Source organism: Pseudophryne corroboree, chromosome 11, assembly GCF_028390025.1.
Source record: "Pseudophryne corroboree isolate aPseCor3 chromosome 11, aPseCor3.hap2, whole genome shotgun sequence".
Lineage (NCBI taxonomy): Eukaryota > Metazoa > Chordata > Amphibia > Anura > Myobatrachidae > Pseudophryne > Pseudophryne corroboree.
In genome coordinates, this window is record NC_086454.1 from 295,667,511 (window position 1) to 295,688,278 (window position 20,768).

The 20,768-nt window shown below is 45.5% G+C and overlaps 2 protein-coding genes across 3 annotated transcripts in view; both read left to right on the forward strand.

Annotated features, from left to right (window-relative positions):
• LOC134968757 (polycystin-1-like protein 2) overlaps window positions 1-1,492 on the forward strand; it is a 41,856-nt gene extending 40,364 nt beyond the window's left edge. Inside the window, exon 11 of the mRNA XM_063944249.1 lies at window positions 1,428-1,492. Coding sequence (XP_063800319.1) covers window positions 1,428-1,492 — 65 coding nt within the window. The remainder of the gene's footprint in view (window positions 1-1,427) is intronic.
• The window catches only part of LOC134969490 (polycystin-1-like protein 3), a 258,914-nt gene that overhangs the window by 17,416 nt on the left and 220,730 nt on the right, over window positions 1-20,768 (forward strand). For both annotated transcript variants that reach the window (XM_063945475.1, XM_063945476.1), the window contains exons 3-4: window positions 4,827-4,861; window positions 14,693-14,866. In XM_063945475.1, coding sequence (XP_063801545.1) covers window positions 4,835-4,861; window positions 14,693-14,866 — 201 coding nt within the window. In that variant the 5' untranslated portion in view covers window positions 4,827-4,834. The remainder of the gene's footprint in view (window positions 1-4,826; window positions 4,862-14,692; window positions 14,867-20,768) is intronic.

Consider the following 20,768-nt stretch of genomic DNA (forward strand, 5'->3'; position numbering starts at 1 on the left):
GGTCATGTTGGGAGGTATGAGATAGATATATATATTGATATATATATAGTAGTAAAGATGATGTGCGGCACTCAGGATTGAAGAAAAGAATCACCACCAGCGTAATGATCAACGTTTCAATTTTACTATGAAAATTGTCATCAGGATCCTGATGACAATTTTCACAATTTTCATAGTAAAATTGAAACGTTGATCATTACGCTGGTGGTGATTCTTTTCTTCAATCCTGAGTGCCGCACATCATCTTTACTGCATTTACCTATGGGAAAGTGAGGGCACCAGGGACAAATGCACCAGTTATTGGAGTGCCGGACCGTCTTCTACATTGATATATATATATATATATATACAGGTCCAGGAAATGAACGGCACTGGAGACAGTAGATTGCAATAAAGGATGTATTGAACAGGCTACAGCTGTTTCAGGGCTTCTGCCCTTTCCTCAGGCCAAATACATGCAAGTCTTTGTGCCGTTCAATTCCTGGACCTACATGATGATTTTTTGAACTGGCACGGAGCATGTTGTTTAAAGAGCCTGGGAGTGCCGACTGTCTTGCAAGTATATATATATACGTATTACATACATACATACATACATACACATTCGCACACATATATATGTATATATATATGCAGTGTATGTATGTATGTGTATATATATATATATATATATATATATATACATACCTCCCAACATGACCCTCTCCAGGAGGGACAGAATGGTCTGCTCCTGGACTTCCCTCTTAATGTATGATTGCCATCACCTGTGCTGAAACACCTTTTCCTATCCATTAACCTGTTTAACACAGGTGCAGGCAATCATAAATTAAGACAAAAGTCCAGAAGCAGAGCATTCTGTCCCTCCTGGAGAGGGTCATGTTGGGAGGTATGTATATATATATAATATGAGAGAATTTTTATATGTATATAATATAAATCTCAAGCAAACAACATATAGAAAATATTAGTACATTTTTTGACTAGTTCAATATATATAAGTATAATTTAGATAAAGGGAGACAGTTTTAGCATATTCTTTTTGTAATAACAGTAAATGTAGAGGTGGAACTACAAGAACAATCATTGCCTACTGCTAAACTTGCCAGTAAACGCTGGCGAATAAAAGATATGATAAGTTTCAAACAATTTTCACGATAATACAGTGATACATAAGGTTCCCATTCATTTTCAATAGAGATTGGAAAAGTAAAAAAAAAAATGCGAAAAGTAGATTTTTGCAAAAAAAAAAACCCGATAAATAAAATCGAATAACTTACATACATACAGACAATACTTAAAAAATGCTAAAAGTATAAAAAAAAATCAAAATTTATCTAATTTTTTAACGCAAAAAATTGATGATACATAGACCACCTTAATTTCTAATTAACTAAAAGTAATATATTAATTTATTTTTTTCCTTAAAGAATATTTTATTGAAATGAAGCACAAAACAATACCAAGCCTTTGGGGGACATTTACTAAGCAGTGATAAGAGCGGAGAAGTGAGCCAGTGGAGAAGATGTCCTTCGTAGCAGTGGAGAAGATGTCCTTCGTAGCAGTGGAGAAGATGTCCTTCGTAGCAGTGGAGAAGATGTCCTTCGTAGCAGTGGAGAAGATGTCCTTCGTAGCAGTGGAGAAGATGTCCTTCGTAGCAGTGGAGAAGATGTCCTTCGTAGCAGTGGAGAAGATGTCCTTCGTAGCAGTGGAGAAGATGTCCTTCGTAATCAGCACTGAAGTAACATCTATAATTTGCATACTATAAAATGATACAGAGCTGCTGATTGGTTGATGGGGCAACTTCTCCACTGGCTCACTTCTCCACTCTTATCACTGCTTAGTAAATGTCCCCCTTTGTATCATAAGCTTGTTTGTTTTCCCCCCCAAAGAAACACTTGTGACATAAAAAATGAAAACATGAATGACAGTAATGAAGACACAGGGGTCATTGCAAACAACCGGACAAGGGCGGTAATTCAGACCTGATCGCTAGGCTGCGTTTCCTCACAGGCTGTTACATTTACCTGCTTGATTTATGGTGATAAGGTTTTTATATATACGGAAGCCAGATGGAATTTTGTTTCACAAATTACCTTCTTTGGTGATAGTCAGTGCACCCAAACCCATGTGAAACAAGTGAGCATAAGATATAAAATAATAATAATAATAATAACTATAACGATAATAGTCTTCTTTGCAGCAGCAGCGTTTCCTCCCGATAAGTATGATACGGTATATCACTGTTATCACACAGCAAATTACAGGTCACAACTGCTGCACCGAGGCTGCAATAGGCCCATCGCATGTAATAAGAAAGGAGATTCCCATGTGCAATGTAACGTTGTACTTCATACTTCCTGTAACATTCATGTAACGTTCTACTTCCTGCCAAAATCCTTGCACTTTGGCACAAGAACAGAGGCAGTGGAATATATCCGCCTCATATAAAACAACTAAAGTCCTGAAAGTCTCCGATAAGGTATCGCAATCTAGTAGTAATAGAACGGTGGAGAATTTTGTAGCGCGTCTCCGCATAGGAAGCGTAAAGTAAGGATCTGATTATGAGTTATGGCCGTCCTTGCATCTTTTCCCGCAGTCCAAGTCTGTGACTGTGGTAATACTGCTACAAAGCCCTTCCCTGGTGTACATCCGTGTGTTCAAATGTGCAAGGACTGAGACTCCCAATACCTATGTCTATACACACTGCGTCTCTAGGTGCACCATTAGTCGCATCTGCACCTATGGCTGCTGCAGTTTCTCCGTCTGAGTATGGCCTCCTGTATGAGCGACATGCTTGCGACACTCCCATAACACGCAACATGTGCATCCTTTTAGCCACCCCCCTTATACCTCACAGTCACTGGCCATGAACATCTGCCGTACGTGTGAATATCAGAATAACGTCCGCCCTGAGTATTTCTTAATTTGCACACTTGCCTTCAGGATAGATGATAATGACACACTTGGACAGCAGAACGACATTTGGCTAGCCCACTCGTCAGCTCTTGGGAATATATGAATGAAGTAGAGAACACGGCAGAAGGGCTACAGTGTAGCACACCATCCATGTCAATATCTGTCAATTTAAGAACCACATAATAAATAACAGCCTCTTAATATGAAAATACCAGAATCTGCAAGAGTGGAAATCGCTCTTTAGGATGGAAGTCTGTATTGGGTTGTATAGACAACATATAAAGAAATTGATATGCAAATCAAATACACTGAAGACACCAAGTCCGCATAAGAGGAGTTGATTGACCGCTTGGAAATTTGAGTTACCTCTCAATGGTAGAAATAGAGAATGGGTCACAGACATTTTTAATTGGAAATGGACCATGCTGTGTATGTAGTAAAAATCAATAAATTCTTTTTTATTGAAAGGGAAAGGGCAGTGGGAGTTTGGAGGAAGCTATTCAAATTAAGGCTACTAGCTGATGTGCCCAATTTCAGTTTGGCAAAGGTTTGCTGGGCGGAACATTTGACCTCTTTTCACCTTCTTAGGAGTCAAATTTCGAAATAACTTCATGCGTAGTGGGTGGCTGCAAATAACTGTCACAGTTTCCAGACCATCCAGCAGGTCAGTTATAAATAAAGTACTAAATTGCGCTGAAAACGGGATTTGCGAGCAGCTCAGTTATAGGTTCTCATATAATATAAAATAAAATGAGCGCTTGATATATGAGTATGTGTATGCACAAAACCTGTAAAAGAAAAAGATTAATAAAAATGTTTACAGCCCTTTTTGGACTAATTAAGGATTGGGTTACAGTTCAGCCAAGAAGATGAGGTTACCTATCTAACCCTATCTAAATATTCGTCAGTCCGTTGATTGTTAATAACACGGGTATACTTAGGAGTGTCTTACCCCTGTGTTCTTTGCTTTGAACAGCGGCTCCGGCACCCGTAGCACACGGTGCTCACTCTCCACTGCTTCTGTTATAATTACGGCTGATGGCTGACCGCTTCTGATTAGCGGCTTAGCAGCTGGCGGCTGTAATTAGCGGCTAACAGCCGGCTTGTTCCCCGTCCGTGCCACAGTATGATTTTGCAAGTTCAGTGCACAGTAAGGGCTCCTTAATACGAAAACCAACGCGTTTCAGGCATAAGCGATTCATCTAGGATAACTGATGGACATCCTCAATCCCTTTTTATAGGATAAAACTTTATTAAAAAAAACGGAAATTCAATTATAAACAGGCGGTTACCATGTGTCCTAATTTTTGTTAGGAACAAAAAAAGAGAGCTGTCCATAATGTTCTTTTTTCTTTTGATGTTTATGTGGTTTTGCGCAGTTCTAATAGTATAATGTGTACATAATATGCTCTATATATATATATATATTGATTTATAAAAAAGCGTTAAGTTCTATATCAATATTTAACCCCTTGGGTGTTAACGTATCCATGAAGTAATCCAGCAGGTCACATGTTCCAGGTCACCTAGCAGGTGCACAGGGAGAGTTCACCATCACATTTTCCAGAGCACAATGGTGATGCATTGTAAATGGCAGGCAGATGTTTTACCACATAATTACGAAACAAAGCAACCAATTACAACACCAATTGTTGGGTGTTTATTTGTTTAAAACTGTATGATCTATTTAAAACTGTATGATCTGCATATAGAACACTGTAATATCCCCTTTTCACAGTGGTTCCATTTTTCTCCACAGTGAAATGATTAATGTGTTACTGTGCAGAACTATATATGCTTCGTGTGAGTTCAGCTGTATTTACATGTAGTTATGTATGATACACTTTAATGAGATTTATACTAAGCTTCTATGTTCTTATTTTTCTCCTATCATTATTTTTACTTCCTAGATGTACCCATGACTCTTCATCCTCACATAGTCAAGGTGAGACATGAAATGTGTGACTGTGATCTTGTCAAAGTGTAATGAGCTGTCTACAGACCAGTGACATGCAGTGAGGTCAATGACTAGTAGGGAGGCACTGGCTAGTATTAGAGCCAGATGTCCACAAACAGGCCAGTAACACCATTCTAAACAGACGGTGTAATGGTTAGCATTATATATATATAAATAACTGGTCATAAATAAAATAAATAAATACATAAATAGTCTTTATTACTTCTGGAATCTGGTTTCACTATAGTTAATAACTTATACAAATTGTACAATGGGCTCCTGTGACAATTCTAAATATGCAATAAATTGCTACCTTGCTGACAACTTGCTGTTTGAACATAAATCAACTGCTCTTTGCATCATTTATGAGAAGAGATAGACTTGTCTGATGTGATGAATGAGTCTCTGTTCTCCCCTTTGCCCAGCCACTCACCACCACATTTCCATGCATTTTAGCCATATTGCTTCTCCTTCATGTTGGCTGCTCATTGTTGTATGCTGGGAAACCTCCTGGATAGGTCACCTGACACTGCATCAAGCCCTCAGTGAGGCATATCCATACCTGCCAACATCCGGAGATGTTAAAGAGGGAAGCCTGACCGAAAAGGGGCATGCCCTATAGAAAAGGGGAAGTAGCTTCACGGGAGTGCCGTGATCGCGAGCTACGCCCCCATTTTCAGTCACTGTGGGGGCATTGCCCAGCGCCTGTGAGCTGCTGGCATGCCCCAGTCCCTGACTCCTGTGAATAGATGCTGTGTGCATGCATGGCTGCTCAGCTAGGCAGAGCAGTCACTGACAGGAGCCTCCCAACTGCCCCACCCCCACCGTGAATATTGGGACAGATCTGGGGGTCTATTCCTGTAGCGGAGAAAAAGCCGTGTTTTGCGTTAAACAGGGGTTTCTCATACGTCCTAGAGGATGCTGGGGTAACTTCCAGAACCATGGGGTATAGACGGGATCCGCAGGAGACATGGGTACTTTAAGACTTTCAAAGTGGTGTGACCTGGCTCCTCCCTCTATGCCCCTCCTCCAGACTCCAGTTTAGAATCTGTGCCCAGTGAGACTGGATGCACACAGAGGAGCTCTCCAGAGTTTCTCAGAAACAGACTTTTGTTAGGTTATTATTTTCAGGGAGAACTGCTGGAAACAGTCTCCCTGCTTCGTGGGACTGAGGGGAGAGAAGCAGACCTACTTCTGTGAGTTTCAAGGCTCTGCTTCTTTGGCTACAGGACACCATTAGCTCCTGAGGGTCTGAACGCTAGGTACGCCTAGATGCTCGTTCCCAGAGCCCGCCGTCACCCCCCTTGCAGAGCCAGAAGTCAGAAGACAGGTGAGTAGAAGAAGATCAGAAGACTTCAGTGACAGCTTTGAGGTACCGCGCAGTGGCCGCGCTGCGCGCCATGCACCCGCACACAGCGGCACTATAGGGTGCAGGGCGCGGGGGGGGCACCCTGGGCAGCATGAAAAACCTCATATAAGACTGGCATTGTGGTTTTTAAGGGCCAAGGCACTAAATCCGAACCCCCGCCAGTATAAATATTCTAAAAAATAGCGGGGCTGAAGCGCGCCATTAAGGGGGCGGGGCTTAGCCCTCACAGCTCACATCAGCGCCATTTTCTCTACACAGAGACGCTGGTCCTTCCAAAAACACACTACTGTACATAACAGGGTGAAAAGAGGGGGGGGGGCACAGTTTATTGGTGCAATATAAGTTAATGAAAAAGCACAATATATACAGATTGGGCGCTGGGTGTTGAGCTGGTAAACTCCTTCTGTGGTTATAGCCAGTGTAATGTCGGTGGGTGTTTGGTACACGTGTGTCGGCATGTCTGAGGCTGAGTGCTCTGCCACAAACGGCTGTGGGAATGACCCTGTCGGCACCGCCGACTCCCGATGGTACTTGGTACATGTAAAGAGTGTCAACATGTCGGTAGATGTATGTTTTTCTCAAGAGAAAACTATATGGGGGACACAGACGTGTGGGTGACCATGTCGGCACCAACAATATCTAACTGGGTAAAAAAATACAAATATTTTGCATGATAATGTGATGCATATCAGAAAGAGCTATACCTATATGGATATATATGTATAGTAGGATTGCAAAAATCTGTGGTCCAGACACAGACATGGTAATATTTATGGAGGAGATCATGTTCATAGAATATATTTCCCTCAGACCCCTCGGGATCGCAAAAATGGTTATTTTGCCCAGTTACTACTCCCTGATGTCGACACGAATACTGTTTCCTATGTCGACCGTAATGTTTCCTGTTTTGATCCACAATATAATGTACAGCATTCAGTACATGTTCATACACATTAAGAACGTATTAACGTCACTAGGGACCCTGCTGGTCCTGACAAAAGGATATATATATATATATATATATATATATATATATGTGTGTGATATATGTGTATATAGATATATGTATAGGTGTGTATGTGTATGGATATATATATTTCTATATATATAGAAATTTATGATGAATGCTGAGGTAAAGCTCCTCCTTCTCATGTGCTGAGCGCTCTGTTGGAAAAAAGTCTGGGTCAGCCCTGACAAGATGTTTTCAAATCCTCAAGAGGATTCCGAGTGTTTATTCTTTTCCCGCCGCGGAGAGGATAAGGTGAGAGTTCCCCCCCCTGTTCTGCTAGGGGCCCTGTCACATAGGATCGTATGCAGGAAGCTACGTTATATTCTAGTTAGGTGTCCACGCGTGCGTAAATTATACCTGCCATTACATGCGCATGGGGGAGTAGTAGTATTCAGAAATGGTTGGTTACCTTGTCATCCGACGTAGATACCCTGGGGAAAGATGGGATACTCCTTAAGTTGGGTCATATCTGGGACACTGCAGCTTACTGCTATGCGACTACAAGGGAGTTCGCGGGCCAGTTCCATGGCGGTCTCGGCTAGGAGGCCGTGGTGGAGTCACCAATGGAATGCTGATGCTGACTCGGAGGAGAAAATTGAGTTTTCTTCCCTATGAAGGTAAAGCGTGGTCTGGTGACGGCCGAGTTAGTTTGATCTCGGCAGATGCCGCTGGTAAGTCTACCGTTTCTTGCCCTATGTTCCCTCTCAACGAATGATGACGCATCATTGTCGGATGCAGTCATTTCGGCATAATAGGTACAGGCCCCCCTTTCTTTGCAGGTAGAGGAAGGAGAAGAGGGAAGAGGTCAGCAGCCTCTTCAAGATCACAGGACCAGTTATCATCCTCTGTTTCTACCACGTCCACAGCAGGACGCTGGGTCTCTCTTGCGGTAGCCCACGCCGGTGGGTCCACGTCTAAAACTCTTCAGTCAGTCCTGGAACGGACTGGGACCCGTGTTTTTAAGAATAGTGTCCCAAGGGGGCATACTGGAATTTCCAGACGGTTCCCCTCACCGATTTGTCAAATTGACCTTGCCGATTCTCCTCAGGACGGGAAGGTAGTATGCGACGCAATGCAAGGGTCAGGATCAGGTCATTGTCCTGGTGTCCCTGTCACAATAGGAAAAAAGCTGTTAGTCAAGCCTCTTCGTGCTCCTGAAGCCGGACGGCTCGGTCAGACCTATCCTATATCTGAAATTCCTAAATGTCTACTTAAAGAAATTCAAATCCAAGATGGAGTCTCTCAGGGCAGTGATCTCCAATCTGGAAAAAGGATAAAGGAGGTCTAATTACGGTTTTCTTACGCATTAGGCTTACCTGAGGTATGCAATTCAGGATTGTCATTGCCAATTTCACCAGGGTGATGGCGGTAATGATGGTTCTCCTTGGATAGTAAGGAGTCACATTTATCCCGTACTGGGCCGGTCTCCTAATTACGGCGAGATCAAGAAATCAAGTGGTGCAAACGTTTCATTCTCCCTGACAGTTCTTCAAAAATCACTGTTGGTCCCAACGGCGCGGTTGTCGGCTTTGGGGATAATACTAGATACAGAACTAATGAGAGTTTGGGTTTTCTTCCGGTGGAAAAGGCTCTGAGGATCCAAAGTCGGGTCGGACCTACAACAGTGTCAATCCATCAATACATTCGGTGGCTAGAAAAGATGGTTGCGGCCTATGAGGACATTCGTTTGGCATGTTCCATGCCAGGGTATTCTGGTCCAGTTGGACAAGTGGTCCGGTTCCCACCTAGGATAATCCTGGCTTTCAAGACCAGAATCTCAGGATCCTAGTGACCACGGATGCATGCCTCCGAGGCTGGGAAGCAGTTACACAGGGGGAAAAACTTCCAAGGAAGAGGGTCAAGTTAGAAAACTTGTCACCACAATAACGGTCTAGATTTAAGGGCCGTTTACAACGATTTTCTACAAACGAAAAACGGAGCAAAAATGGCAGAAGCCAGAGGGATTTTTCGCTGGGCGGCAAGACATACAAGCGCTCTGTCAGAAATATTCGTTCCAACAGTGGACCACTGGGAAGCAGACTTCCTCGGCAGACACGATCTCCATCCAGGAGAGTGGGGTCTTCATCAAGAGGTCTTTGCAGAAGTGACAAGTCTTTGGGGAATTCCTAAAATAGACATGATGGTGTCTCGCCTCAACAAGAAACTTCTGAGATATGGTTCCAGGTCGAGGGAACCCCAAGCAATAGCAGTGGACGCACTAGTGACACCATGGGTGTTTCAGTCGGTGTATGTATTCCCTCCACTTCAGCTCTTTCCAAAAGGGCTGAAGATCATAGGAAGAAAAAAGGTTCAGGTGATCCTCAATGTTCCAGACTGGCCAAGGAGGACTTGGTATCCAGATCTTTGGGAATTACTCATAGGAGATCCCGGGCCTCTTCATCTCAGAGAGGATCTGTTGCAGCGAAGGCCGTGCGTGTATCAAATTTTACCACGGCTGCGTTTGAAGGATTGGCGGTTGAATGCCGGATTCCTAGCCCGAAAGAGTGTTCCCAGTAAAGTTATTCCCACACTTCTTCAGTCTAGGAAAGGAGTAACGTCTAAACGTTACCACAGAGTTTGGAGAGTCTTGATGTGAATCCAAGAAGACTTCTACAGTAGAATTTCAGCTAGGACGTTTTCTCCATTTTCTGCAGGCTGGTGTGGATGAGGGCTTAAAGTTGGGCTCAATTAAAGTACAAAAATTGGCCTCCTTTCCAGAAGTTCAGGCTTTCGTGAAAGGCGTATTGCACATCCAGCCTCCATTTGTGCCCCCGGTGGCACCGTGGAATCTTGGCGTGGTGTTGCAGGTCCTTCAATCACATTGGTTTGTACCTTTACAGAAGGTGGATTTGACATTCATCACTTGGAAAGTGGTCGTCAGGTTGGCCTTGGCATGCGCAAGGCGAATGTCTGAGTTGGAGACCTGGTCTCATAGGAGACCTTATTTGATCTCTCATGAAGATAGAGCAGAGTTGGAAACTTGTCAACACTTCCTAATGATGGTGGTTGTTTTCTCCCACATGTACCAACCTAGTGTGGTGCCTGTGGCTACTGACGCCTTTGCTGAGTCCAAAGTCTCTGCATGAGGTCAGAGTTTTGAAAATGCATGTCGCCAAGACGGCTCCGTCTAGGAACACAGGCTCTATTGTCCGGTTTTCTCCCAACAAGATTGGGTGCTCTGCTTCCATACAGACCGTTACGCGTTGGATCTGTGGTATGATTCAGCATGCTCATCCCACGGCATGATTGCCGTTACCGAAATACGTGAAGGCCCATTCTGTTGGACAGGTGGGCTCATCCGGGCCGGTGGACCGGGGGATCTCGGCATAGCAACTTTGCCGAGCAGCTGTTTAGCAAACTGTTTGGCTATTTTTTTTCGGGTTTGCCACCTTGGCCGATAATGACCTCAAGTTTGGTCAATCGGTTCTGCAGAGTCATCCGCACTCTCCCGCCCGTTCTAGCGCTTTGGTATAACCCCATGGTTCTGGAAGTTACCCCAGCATCCTCTAGGACGTATGAGAAAATAGGATTTTAATACCTACCGGTAAATCCTTTTCTCTTAGTCTGTAGAGGATGCTGGGCGCCCGTCCCAGTGCGTACTGTATCTGCAGATATTGACTATGGTTATACACAGGTTGTGTTACGGTTTTTGTGTCAGCATATTGCTGCAAATTCTTCATGCCGTTGGCTTGGGTTCTGTTGAATGCCACGTTCTGCGGCATACTTGAGGTGTGAGCTGGTAAGATGCTCACCGTGGTTTAACAATACATCCTTTCCTCGAAATGTCCGTCTCCCTGGGCACAGTTCCTTAAACTGGAGTCTGGAGGAGGGGCATAGAGGGAGGAGCCAGGTCACACCACTTTGAAAGTCTTAAAGTGCCCCATGGTACTGGAAGTTACCCCAGCATCCTCTACGGACTAAGAGAAAAGGATTTACCGGTAGGTATTAAAATCCTATTTTTTCTCTGCCTAGTGCAATTCACAGAGTGGGTTACCGTGGAGAAGTCCCTGTCTTCTCCAGCAGCACCACCGCTCTGTGCCTGAATCGCATCACCATACTATTGTATGGTGAGTGCGATTCATGAAGGAGCGGAAAGCCCAGCCTTCCGCTGCTACGTGGAGTTTTGGATCACCATCTCAGGATAGCGTAACCTGAACTGCGGAAACGGCAGGGAAGCTCAATGCTCTCTGCTCGGCACCCGGTACTGGCTCCGCCCCCGACTTCCCAACAACCAGTGCAGGAGGTCAACAGGCGGTGCATGCGCAGAGGGACCCGCCGGCTGACTCCGCGCATCGGAGAGGGAGACCACTGGAGAAGACCTCACCACAGGACCCCTGGATTCTGCAGTGCATCGTCGGAAGGGTGAGTATACATGAATTGCTATTTATTACAGCTATACATTGCATCGAAGCGATGCAATGTATAGTGATAAGTAGCAATTCAGTTTTAGTTTTCTTAATGAATAGACCCCCTGATCACTGCCTCTCCTCCTGCTGTGTTTTGCAGTATTATTGGCCACAGTGTGTCCCGCCCCCAGCTCCAGGCAGTTTTTGAGTGTTACAGAGGGGAGGCTGAGCTATTTTTAGGTGGAGTGGACACACCCCTTTTTGGCCATGCCCCCATTCATTACCAGGGCCCCGCGTGGCTCTACACCCCTGGCTGCGGGAACCACCGACAATGACGTCACCACTGGTTCCTGTGGCCAGACATATTGATCAGCCGAGTGGTAAGTGCGTATACTTACCAAATCGGTCGGTGGGACAGATGGCCGATCTGTCGGTCAAGTGTGTATCCCACATAAGATTAATTAAGGGGTCTATTTATGTAGATCCCACGATTATTGCAAACCTTTAGCAATGCTTTTCACGTCAGTACAGATATTATTATTATCACTGCTACTTATAGGCCCTCATTCCGAGTTGTTCGCTCGGTATTTTTCATCGCATCGCAATGAAAATCCGCTTAGTACGCATGCGCAATGTTCGCACTGCGACTGCGCCAAGTAACTTTGCTATGTAGAAAGTAATTTTACTCACGGCTTTTTCATCGCTCCGGCGATCGTAATGTGATTGACAGGAAATGGGTGTTACTGGGCGGAAACACGGCGTTTCAGGGGCGTGTGGCTGAAAACGCTACCGTTTCCGGAAAAAACGCAGGAGTGGCCGGGGAAACGGGGGAGTGTCTGGGCGAACGCTGGGTGTGTTTGTGACGTCAAACAGGAACGACAAGCACTGAACTGATCGCACAGGCAGAGTAAGTCTGAAGCTACTCTGAAACTGCTAAGTAGTTAGTAATCGCAATATTGCGAATACATCGGTCGCAATTTTAAGAAGCTAAGATTCACTCCCAGTAGGCGGCGGCTTAGCGTGTGTAACTCTGCTAAATTCGCCTTGCGACCGATCAACTCGGAATGAGGGCCATAGATCCGTGTCACTGTAAAATGGGCATGTGTACACTAGTTTGGCCCGGCAGAGGTGAAGCAACGTCTCTCTGGCTTTGCATGACCCCCATTGCTGAGTATAGATGACACCAGCTTTCTGACACATGTTAAATTACACAGACACAGCAGTTCCCATAGGAGGCTATGGACATATGGCAATCTGTGATAATACAGAGATCATTGATATTATCTGCGTTATCCCTGTTGCTAAATAGAAGGAAGCAGTGTTAATCTCTGCTCTTTCCCAGGTAAAAAAGCCAGAGAAAAGGGTATTCACTGCCTCATAAATAGACCTCTAAATGAGATAACAAAGATGTAATGTTTGAATTTGAATTGACTTTAGTTTGGCCAAGTGGCCAGTAAGACTGCATAAGATCAGGGTTCCGGTCAGGGCCAGATTAAGCCTCCAGGGGGCCCGGGGTACTTAAGACAGTGGGCCCCCATGCCTCTGCAGCATACTCAACCCTCTCCCCTGTTAAAGGTAGCCCCAGGACAGGGCACCCTCGCTGATCCAAGTTCAAGCACGCACTCAGTCAGTCAGCATCAGGTTCATTCACGGCTGCAGCCAGTGACCAGAAAACAACGTAACCTTTGTAATAACTAGCCACGTGTGTATGATAAGAAATAACAGCAGATTTTATTTCCTGGAAACAGCATATTATAAAGGAATACATATTTGCATACAGTGTCGTAATTTCCTTACACAAAGCTTAATCCTATTGGTTAATGACCTCTTTAATTCTATTGGTTAACATACTTTCTAATCCTATTGGTTAATAAACACCTATCTTATACGTAATATGTTTAGTAACGTCTAACATTCCTATATGTGCTCTTAAGTGGAATATCTGGGGATTTTTGCTAAGCTCGTAACCTACATATGTCTGGTTATGTTTTCACACCTGCTATACCGCAAACTGATAAATACCCTTTGAAGTTTATATGTCTAGATGCTGACATTATATTTCTGCTAGGAAATTACCTTAAAATATATCTTAGCTAAAGGTCATACCTTCACAATATGGGTTCAAACAAAGTACAATGTCTGGTACTTTTTCCTGTATCAGCACTAAGCTAAAACAATTAGAAACAGATTATCAGATGTCAATTAAAAATGGATTCTTATGAACAAATATGGCTTCCATCTTTATCACCCCCTACCAAATAGAGGCTGTTGCATCTTACCTCTCCCAGGCAAAGTCCCAGGGTCCGGGCGCTGCTGCCGCTCACCAGTGTGAGCTGATGCTGCCCACTCCGGCTAAGTCCCAGCTCCAGGCGCTGGTGCTGCTGCCGCTCACCAGTGTGATCTGATGCCCCTCTCTTCCTGGCTAATCCCTGTTCCGGGCACTGCTCCACTGCCTCTGCATTCCTGTATTCTGCTGATTACTCCAGCAGCACAGCCATGGGGAGGTCACGTCAGCAACAGCAGCCAGAGATGGGTCAGTTCAGCTCTAACTGAGGCCCCCCCTGACACAGGAGGGCATGGGGTACTTCATCCCCCTTTAACCCCCCTTAACCCCAGCTTTGTTTCTGGTGGTAAATCAAGTACTTTGTGTATAGCTTCTATTGAACTGATAGGTCAAATATTGGTTCAGGTCACAATATGGCTGCTACCTCTGTGTGTAAGTGATCCCTACTTGTGTACTCTCCCAGAATGTTCAAGTGACTGTAGACTACATGCTTGCCATACAATCAGCACATTCATCATTCAATCACCACAGGAAACAAACCAATCCCGGGTACCCCGGGAATCCCGGGATTGACCATTTTTCAATCCTGATACCCGGGATTAAAAAAAATGGCCTAGCATTGGCCACCCTAGACACAACTTCATGACTTTTGTTAGAACCCTTTTTGCAAAGTGCAAATCATGTAGGAATGGGAGGCGAGTGCTTACGTCTAAATGCATAGTTGCAATTCTATAATAATAATAATAATAATAATAATAATAATTTGTGTACTAAAACAGTAATCATATAATGCATTTCTTCTTTCTTACAGGGCCGTTCTTTATGCATCTTTAAATTCTGTATTTCTAACAAAAAGCCAGCATACGCAAAGCCGACAGTAAAAAAGCCAGCTACCAATACAACAGTGCCACCTCCAAACCTGGACGCCTTTACCCCGCTGCCAGCGGACTCTCTGAAGAATATGACTATTCAGGCTGCAAGCCAGGTAACACTATGCACATAATAATACAGAGCTTGACTCAGATGCGGAAGCAGTGCCAATTTTAACGCAGTGGAGCGATTATCGGTTGACTGCGCGTGCATCGTGATCGCCCTGCGCCTGTACCAAGGTACTTCCGCAAGGACACTCACTGTGGGGAATCAATCGCAAATGATTGACAGGAGGATGCCATTTTGTGAGTGGTAATGGGGAGTGGTGACAGAATTGCAGGACGTCTCTTGTACGCAGAAAACATGGTGCTAGGGTCTCGGTTCTCACGGCCATTTTGCATGACCATATAGTCATTCAGATGGTTGATTATTAAAGGATCTGCAACCACCACTGCGTGTACGCCGTTGCTGATATTAGCAAGGCTGCCGGTGGGCATCTCAGTACATTTCCAGGTGCCTGGAGCAATAGCATATTTTCGCACATTAAACTGCGCACGGACAGCTGCCATTGCATTAGCGCCACATCTGAATAAGGCCGCTCTGGTATAAGTGGTATATCTAATATCCAGCTGCTAAAAAAAGGGAATTGCCAGTTCCCAAAAGGTAGAAATGTAAATAAACAATCAGAAAGTAGTACTAAGTCAAGGGATCGCACTAGTAAGTGGTGGGACTAGGAAATAAATAGAATGATAATAGAAATGTGATCTAGCTAACTGCAGATGAAGCTGAATAATATGTGTTTTTTATATTTTTGCACAGTCACCTCCTCTGATTTTTCCACGTTTGATACACAGCTAGTATGTCCTGGGAAGTTGTCACAACTGAGAGCTGAGGCTGACCTGGGGAAGCCTCAGATGTAGGGGCTGGCGTGTATGTGAACTGTGAAGGTAGGATAGGGTTCCTGGACATAGAGGAGATCTAAGTACCATCTGCCCGAAGGCGTGACCACAACAACGGAGTATGTAAAAACAAAGTCTAGTCTAGTTTATTGAACACACAGTATTGACACCTTGGTAATTCAATGACTTCAACTGTAGATGTGCAGAATGATATAACAGTACAGTTCCTAGGAATAAGGTAATGAGTACTGTGGCTATGCAGAACAAGATGACAAAGTCCTTGCAAGACCCGGAGTAGGTAAGTCCGTAGGCCACAGCTAACCACTAATGAGGAACGGGCTGGTACTGCCACTGCTGGAAGCTGGAAGCGATGTTGGAGCAACACTGGAAGCTGGAAGCCAGTGACGAATTCACTATGGAGCACAGAGAGCGATGTTGTAGGCAATGTAAGGTGGGAGTGATATCCGAACACCGCTGGAAGCTGCGGGTGATTAAGGATCAACACTGGAAGCTGGAAGCCGGTGACGGACACTGCAGATAATCAGGAGCAATGCTGGAACACTGAAGAAGTCAGGCTGCACCGCAGGATGGTAACTGGTGCTGGTCTCTTAGTGGAGCGAGATCACAGGAGCTGGAATACCTGGAAACACAAGCTGGAGAATCCACAAACAGGAGAGACATGTGTATGTGAGTGCAGCAGATAGGCTGTAGAATGACATGTGATGAGATCAAACATGGCTGCGCCCATGTTTGAATCTGGAGGGAAGGTCTGTTTGAACTTTAGCATGTGGGAATCTGTAGTAATGGCAGCGGAGACCGCGGAGGGTAGGAGAATCATTCACTGTGACAAGAGGAACTTGCTCTGTAGTTGCCTTGACAGCGCTGCCGGGATCACAGCGGGGAGACTGAGGCAATGTTGCACAGCTCGTTGCACGCAGACAGCGCAGGTGGAATCCAGGCTTGGAACATTGGGCCAGTCTCAGGAGACACTTGGAAGGTAAGAAGTGGTGACTAATTACCCGGATCGTGACAGCACCCCCCCCCCCCCCCTCCTTTAGGGGTGGCCCCAGAACACCTCTTTAGCTTGCGAGGAAATCTGGCGTGGAAAGCCTGGACCGACTTAGGACAATGGACATCCAATGCATTTGTCCGGGAGCGTTCCTCAGGCCATAGCCCTTCCAATCGATCAGGTATTGGAGGTGACCATACCGAGAGCGTGAGTCCAGAATCTTGGCGACCTCATACTCAACACCACGTTGAATATGGACCTTGGGTGCAGTGGGGAGTGCAGGGTGAAAACGATTCAGGACCACCGGCTTGAGGAGAGAGATGTGAAATGTCCTAAGGATCTTCAGGAATGGAGGCACTTGAGCTTATAGGTGACAGGATTGACGACTTGTTCAATCTCGAAGGGTCCGATATAACGAGGAGCAAACTTCATACTTGGAACCTTTAACCTTAGATTTTTGATTGACAGCCAAACACGATCCCCTGGTTTGAGGGCAGGGATTGCCTTACTCATCTTGTCCGCAAACTTCTTGTACCTCGAGGAAGCTTTTAGGAGAGCTGCCTGGATATTCTTCCAGTTTTGGGAAAGCTGACGAAGGGTGACATCAGCTGCAGGTACTGATGTTGCTGGAAGCGGTTGAAACTCAGGGACCTTGGGATGGAACCCGTAGTTGGCAAAGAATGGCGTGGAAGAAGATGAAGAATGGTACTGATTGTTGTAACAAGATTCGGCCCACGGGAGAAGATGAACCCAGTCCTCTTGAGAAGAGGATATATAAATTCGGAGGAAGGCCTCCAAGTCCTGATTCACTCTCTCGGTTTGCCCATTGGTTTGGGGGTGATAAGTAGTAGAAAACTTTAACTTGACTTGGAGAGCCAAACACAGATTTCACCAGAATTTTGCTACAAACTGGACACCTCTATCGGAGATAATCTCTTCAGGGAGACCGTGTAATCTGAAGATCTCTTGAATGAAGACTTGAGCCAGCTTGGAAGCTGATGGAAGACCGGTGAGAGGGACAAAGTGAGCCATCTTGGTGAACCGGTCAACTACCACCCAGATGGTATTATACTTGTTACACTCAGGGAGATCTGTAATAAAGTCCCTTGATAAATGGGTCCATGGACGGTGAGGGACAGACAAAGGTACCAGTTGTCCAGCGGGCGACTGGCGTGGCACCTTGAGCTGGGCACACTTAGGGCAGGATGCAATAAATTCTGTAATGTCCTTCTTTAGGGTCGGCCACCAGTATGATCTGGAAACGAATTCGTAGGTTTTCTGAATACCCGCATGTCCAGCAAAGCGAGAAGAATGTGCCCATTGCAAGAGCTTCTTTCTGAGAGCTGGTTTTACAAGGCTTTTACCTGGTGGAGGCATAGAGTCTACTCCCATGGCGGAGAATGCCACTGGATCAATAATGGGATGCTTACCAGTGGATTCTGACTAATTTTCTTGCTCCCAGGAGCGGGAAAGAGCATCAGCCTTGCGTTCTGTAACTCTGGACAAAACGAGAGTTTAAAGTCAAACCTGGAGAAGAAGAATGCCCACCTGGCTGGACGAGGATTGAGGCATTGGGCGGCTTTTAAGTACAGAAGATTCTTGTGGTCTGTCAGGATAGTTATAGTATGAGAAGCTTCCTCCAGTAAATATCTCCATTCTTCGAGAGTGAGCTTGATGGCTAGAAGTTTTTGATCACCAATGGTGTAGTTGCACTCAGCCAGAGAGAACTTCCGTGAGAAGAAGCCACGGGATGTAAGTGGCCATCATTGGCTCTTTGAGATAAAACTGTGCCAACTCCTACTGAAGAGGCATCCACCTCCAGTGTGAAGGGTAAGCTGGTATCAGGCTGTTTCAGAACTGGAGCAGAGACAAACTTTTAAGAAGATGAAAGGCTTGGGTAGCTTCTTCCGACCACTTGGAGGGATTGGCACCTTTCCTTGTGAGAGCGGTGATTGGTGCCACAATAGTAGAGAAGCCCTGAATGAACCTCCTGTAATAATTGGCGAACCCCAGGAATCTTTGAACACCTTTGAGTGTCGTGGGTATCGGCCAATCACGGATAGCCTGGAGTTTCTCAGGATCCATCTCCAATCCGGAACCAGACACGATGTAACCCAGAAATGGAATAGACTTGACCTCGAAGATGCATTTTTCTAACTCACAGTAGAGATGATTGGCACGGAGACGGGACAGGACTTCCTTGACCCAGTAACGATGTTCCTTCAGATCAATGGCGAAGATGAGAATATCATCGAGGTAGACCACAACATGTCGGTAGAAGATATCTCAGAAGATTTCATTTACGAAATGCTGAAATACAGCTGGAGCGTTGCTGAGTCCCTAAGGCATGACGAGGTACTCATAATGTCCGTCACGGGTGTGAAACGCGGTCTTCCATTTGTCACCCTTTCGGATACGGATGAGATTGTATGCACCCCTCAGGTCTAACTAGGAAAAAAGATGGTGGCTCCACTGACACGATCAAATAGCTCGGTGATAAGAGGCAAAGGGTACTGGTTTTTCACTGTGATGTTGTTAAGCCCACGATAGTCAATACATGGTCACAGACCACCGTCTTTCTTTTTCACAAAGAAGAAGACTGCACCAGCTGGAGAAGAGGAAGGCCGGATGAAACCATTGGCAAAGTTTTCTTTAATATACTCCTCCATAGAGTGGGTCTCTGGAAGCGACAGAGGATAAGTGAGTCCCCGAGGAGTCTTCCCTGGAATGAGATCAATAGGACAATCCCACTCCCTATGAGGAGGAAGAATATCTGCGGAGGACTTGCTGAAGACATCAGTGAAATCTTGATACTGTGGAGATGGAACATCTGGAGACTTGGAAGAAGAGGTGCGAACTGGAAGTACCTTTTGGAGACAGGTCTCAGAACAGGAAGTACCCCATGCCAGGATGTGCGTAGTCTTCCAATCAATCTGCGGATTATGGAGACGAAGCCATGGAAGGCCTAGAACCACAGGATGCGTAGCTTTTTGAATGGCTAGAAAAGATATCAGTTCGGACAGAAGAGCTCCTACCTTCAGACGGATAGACAGGGTCTTAAAATCAATTACTGCATCGGAGATCCTGCTGCCGTCCACAGCAGTCAGGCATACAGAAGACGAGAGTCTCTCAGTGGGTAGGGACCACTGTTTAACGAATTCCGCAGTCACAAAGTTCCTAGCTACAAGATGACAAAGTCCTTGCAAGACCTGGAGTAGGTAAGTCCGTAGGCCACAGCTAACCACTGTAATGAGGAATGAACTGGTACTGCAAACGGAAGGTGTGCTGAACTCACCGCTGAAGTTTAGAGTCCGATGGTGAGTATCTATGGAAACTGTGGTTCGATGTTGTGTGGTAGATGATGCAGAGCGATACTGGAATACTGCTGGAGATGGAGAGTGGTACTGGTGATGATGACGAACACAGCTGAAGGCTGTTAGTGACCCAGGAGCACTGCTGGAAGCTGGAAGCGATGTTGGAGCAACGCTGGAAGCTGGAAGCCGGTGACGAATTCACTATGGAGCACAGAGAGCGATGTTGTAGGCAATGTAAGCTGGGAGTGATATCCGAACACCGCTGGAAGCTGGGGGCGATGCAGGACCAACACTGTAAGCTGGAAGCCGGTGACGGATCGCTGCAGATAATCAGGAGCAATGCTGAAACACCGCAGAAGTCAGGCTGCACCGCAGGATGGTAACTGGTGCTGGTCTCTTAGTGGAGCGAGATCACAGGAGCTGGAATACCTGGAAACACAAGCTGGAGAATCCACAAACAGGAGAGACATGTCTAACTGGATCAGACAACCAAAGCACTGACGATTAGGCAGCCCTAATGCAGGATATTTATACTAGCTGGGAAGCAGGTATTGGCTGGGTAATCAGGCAGAGTCCAGAGTGCAGAGGATAGGCTGTAGAATGACATGTGATGATATCAAACATGGCTGCACCCATGTTTAAATCTGGAGGGAAGGTCGGTTTGAACTTTAGCATGTGGGAATCTGTAATAATGGCGGCGGAGGTCGTGGAGGGCAGGAGACGCCATTCACTGTGACAGGAGGAACTTGCTCTGTAGTTGCCATGACAGCACTGCCGGGATCACAGCGGGGAGAC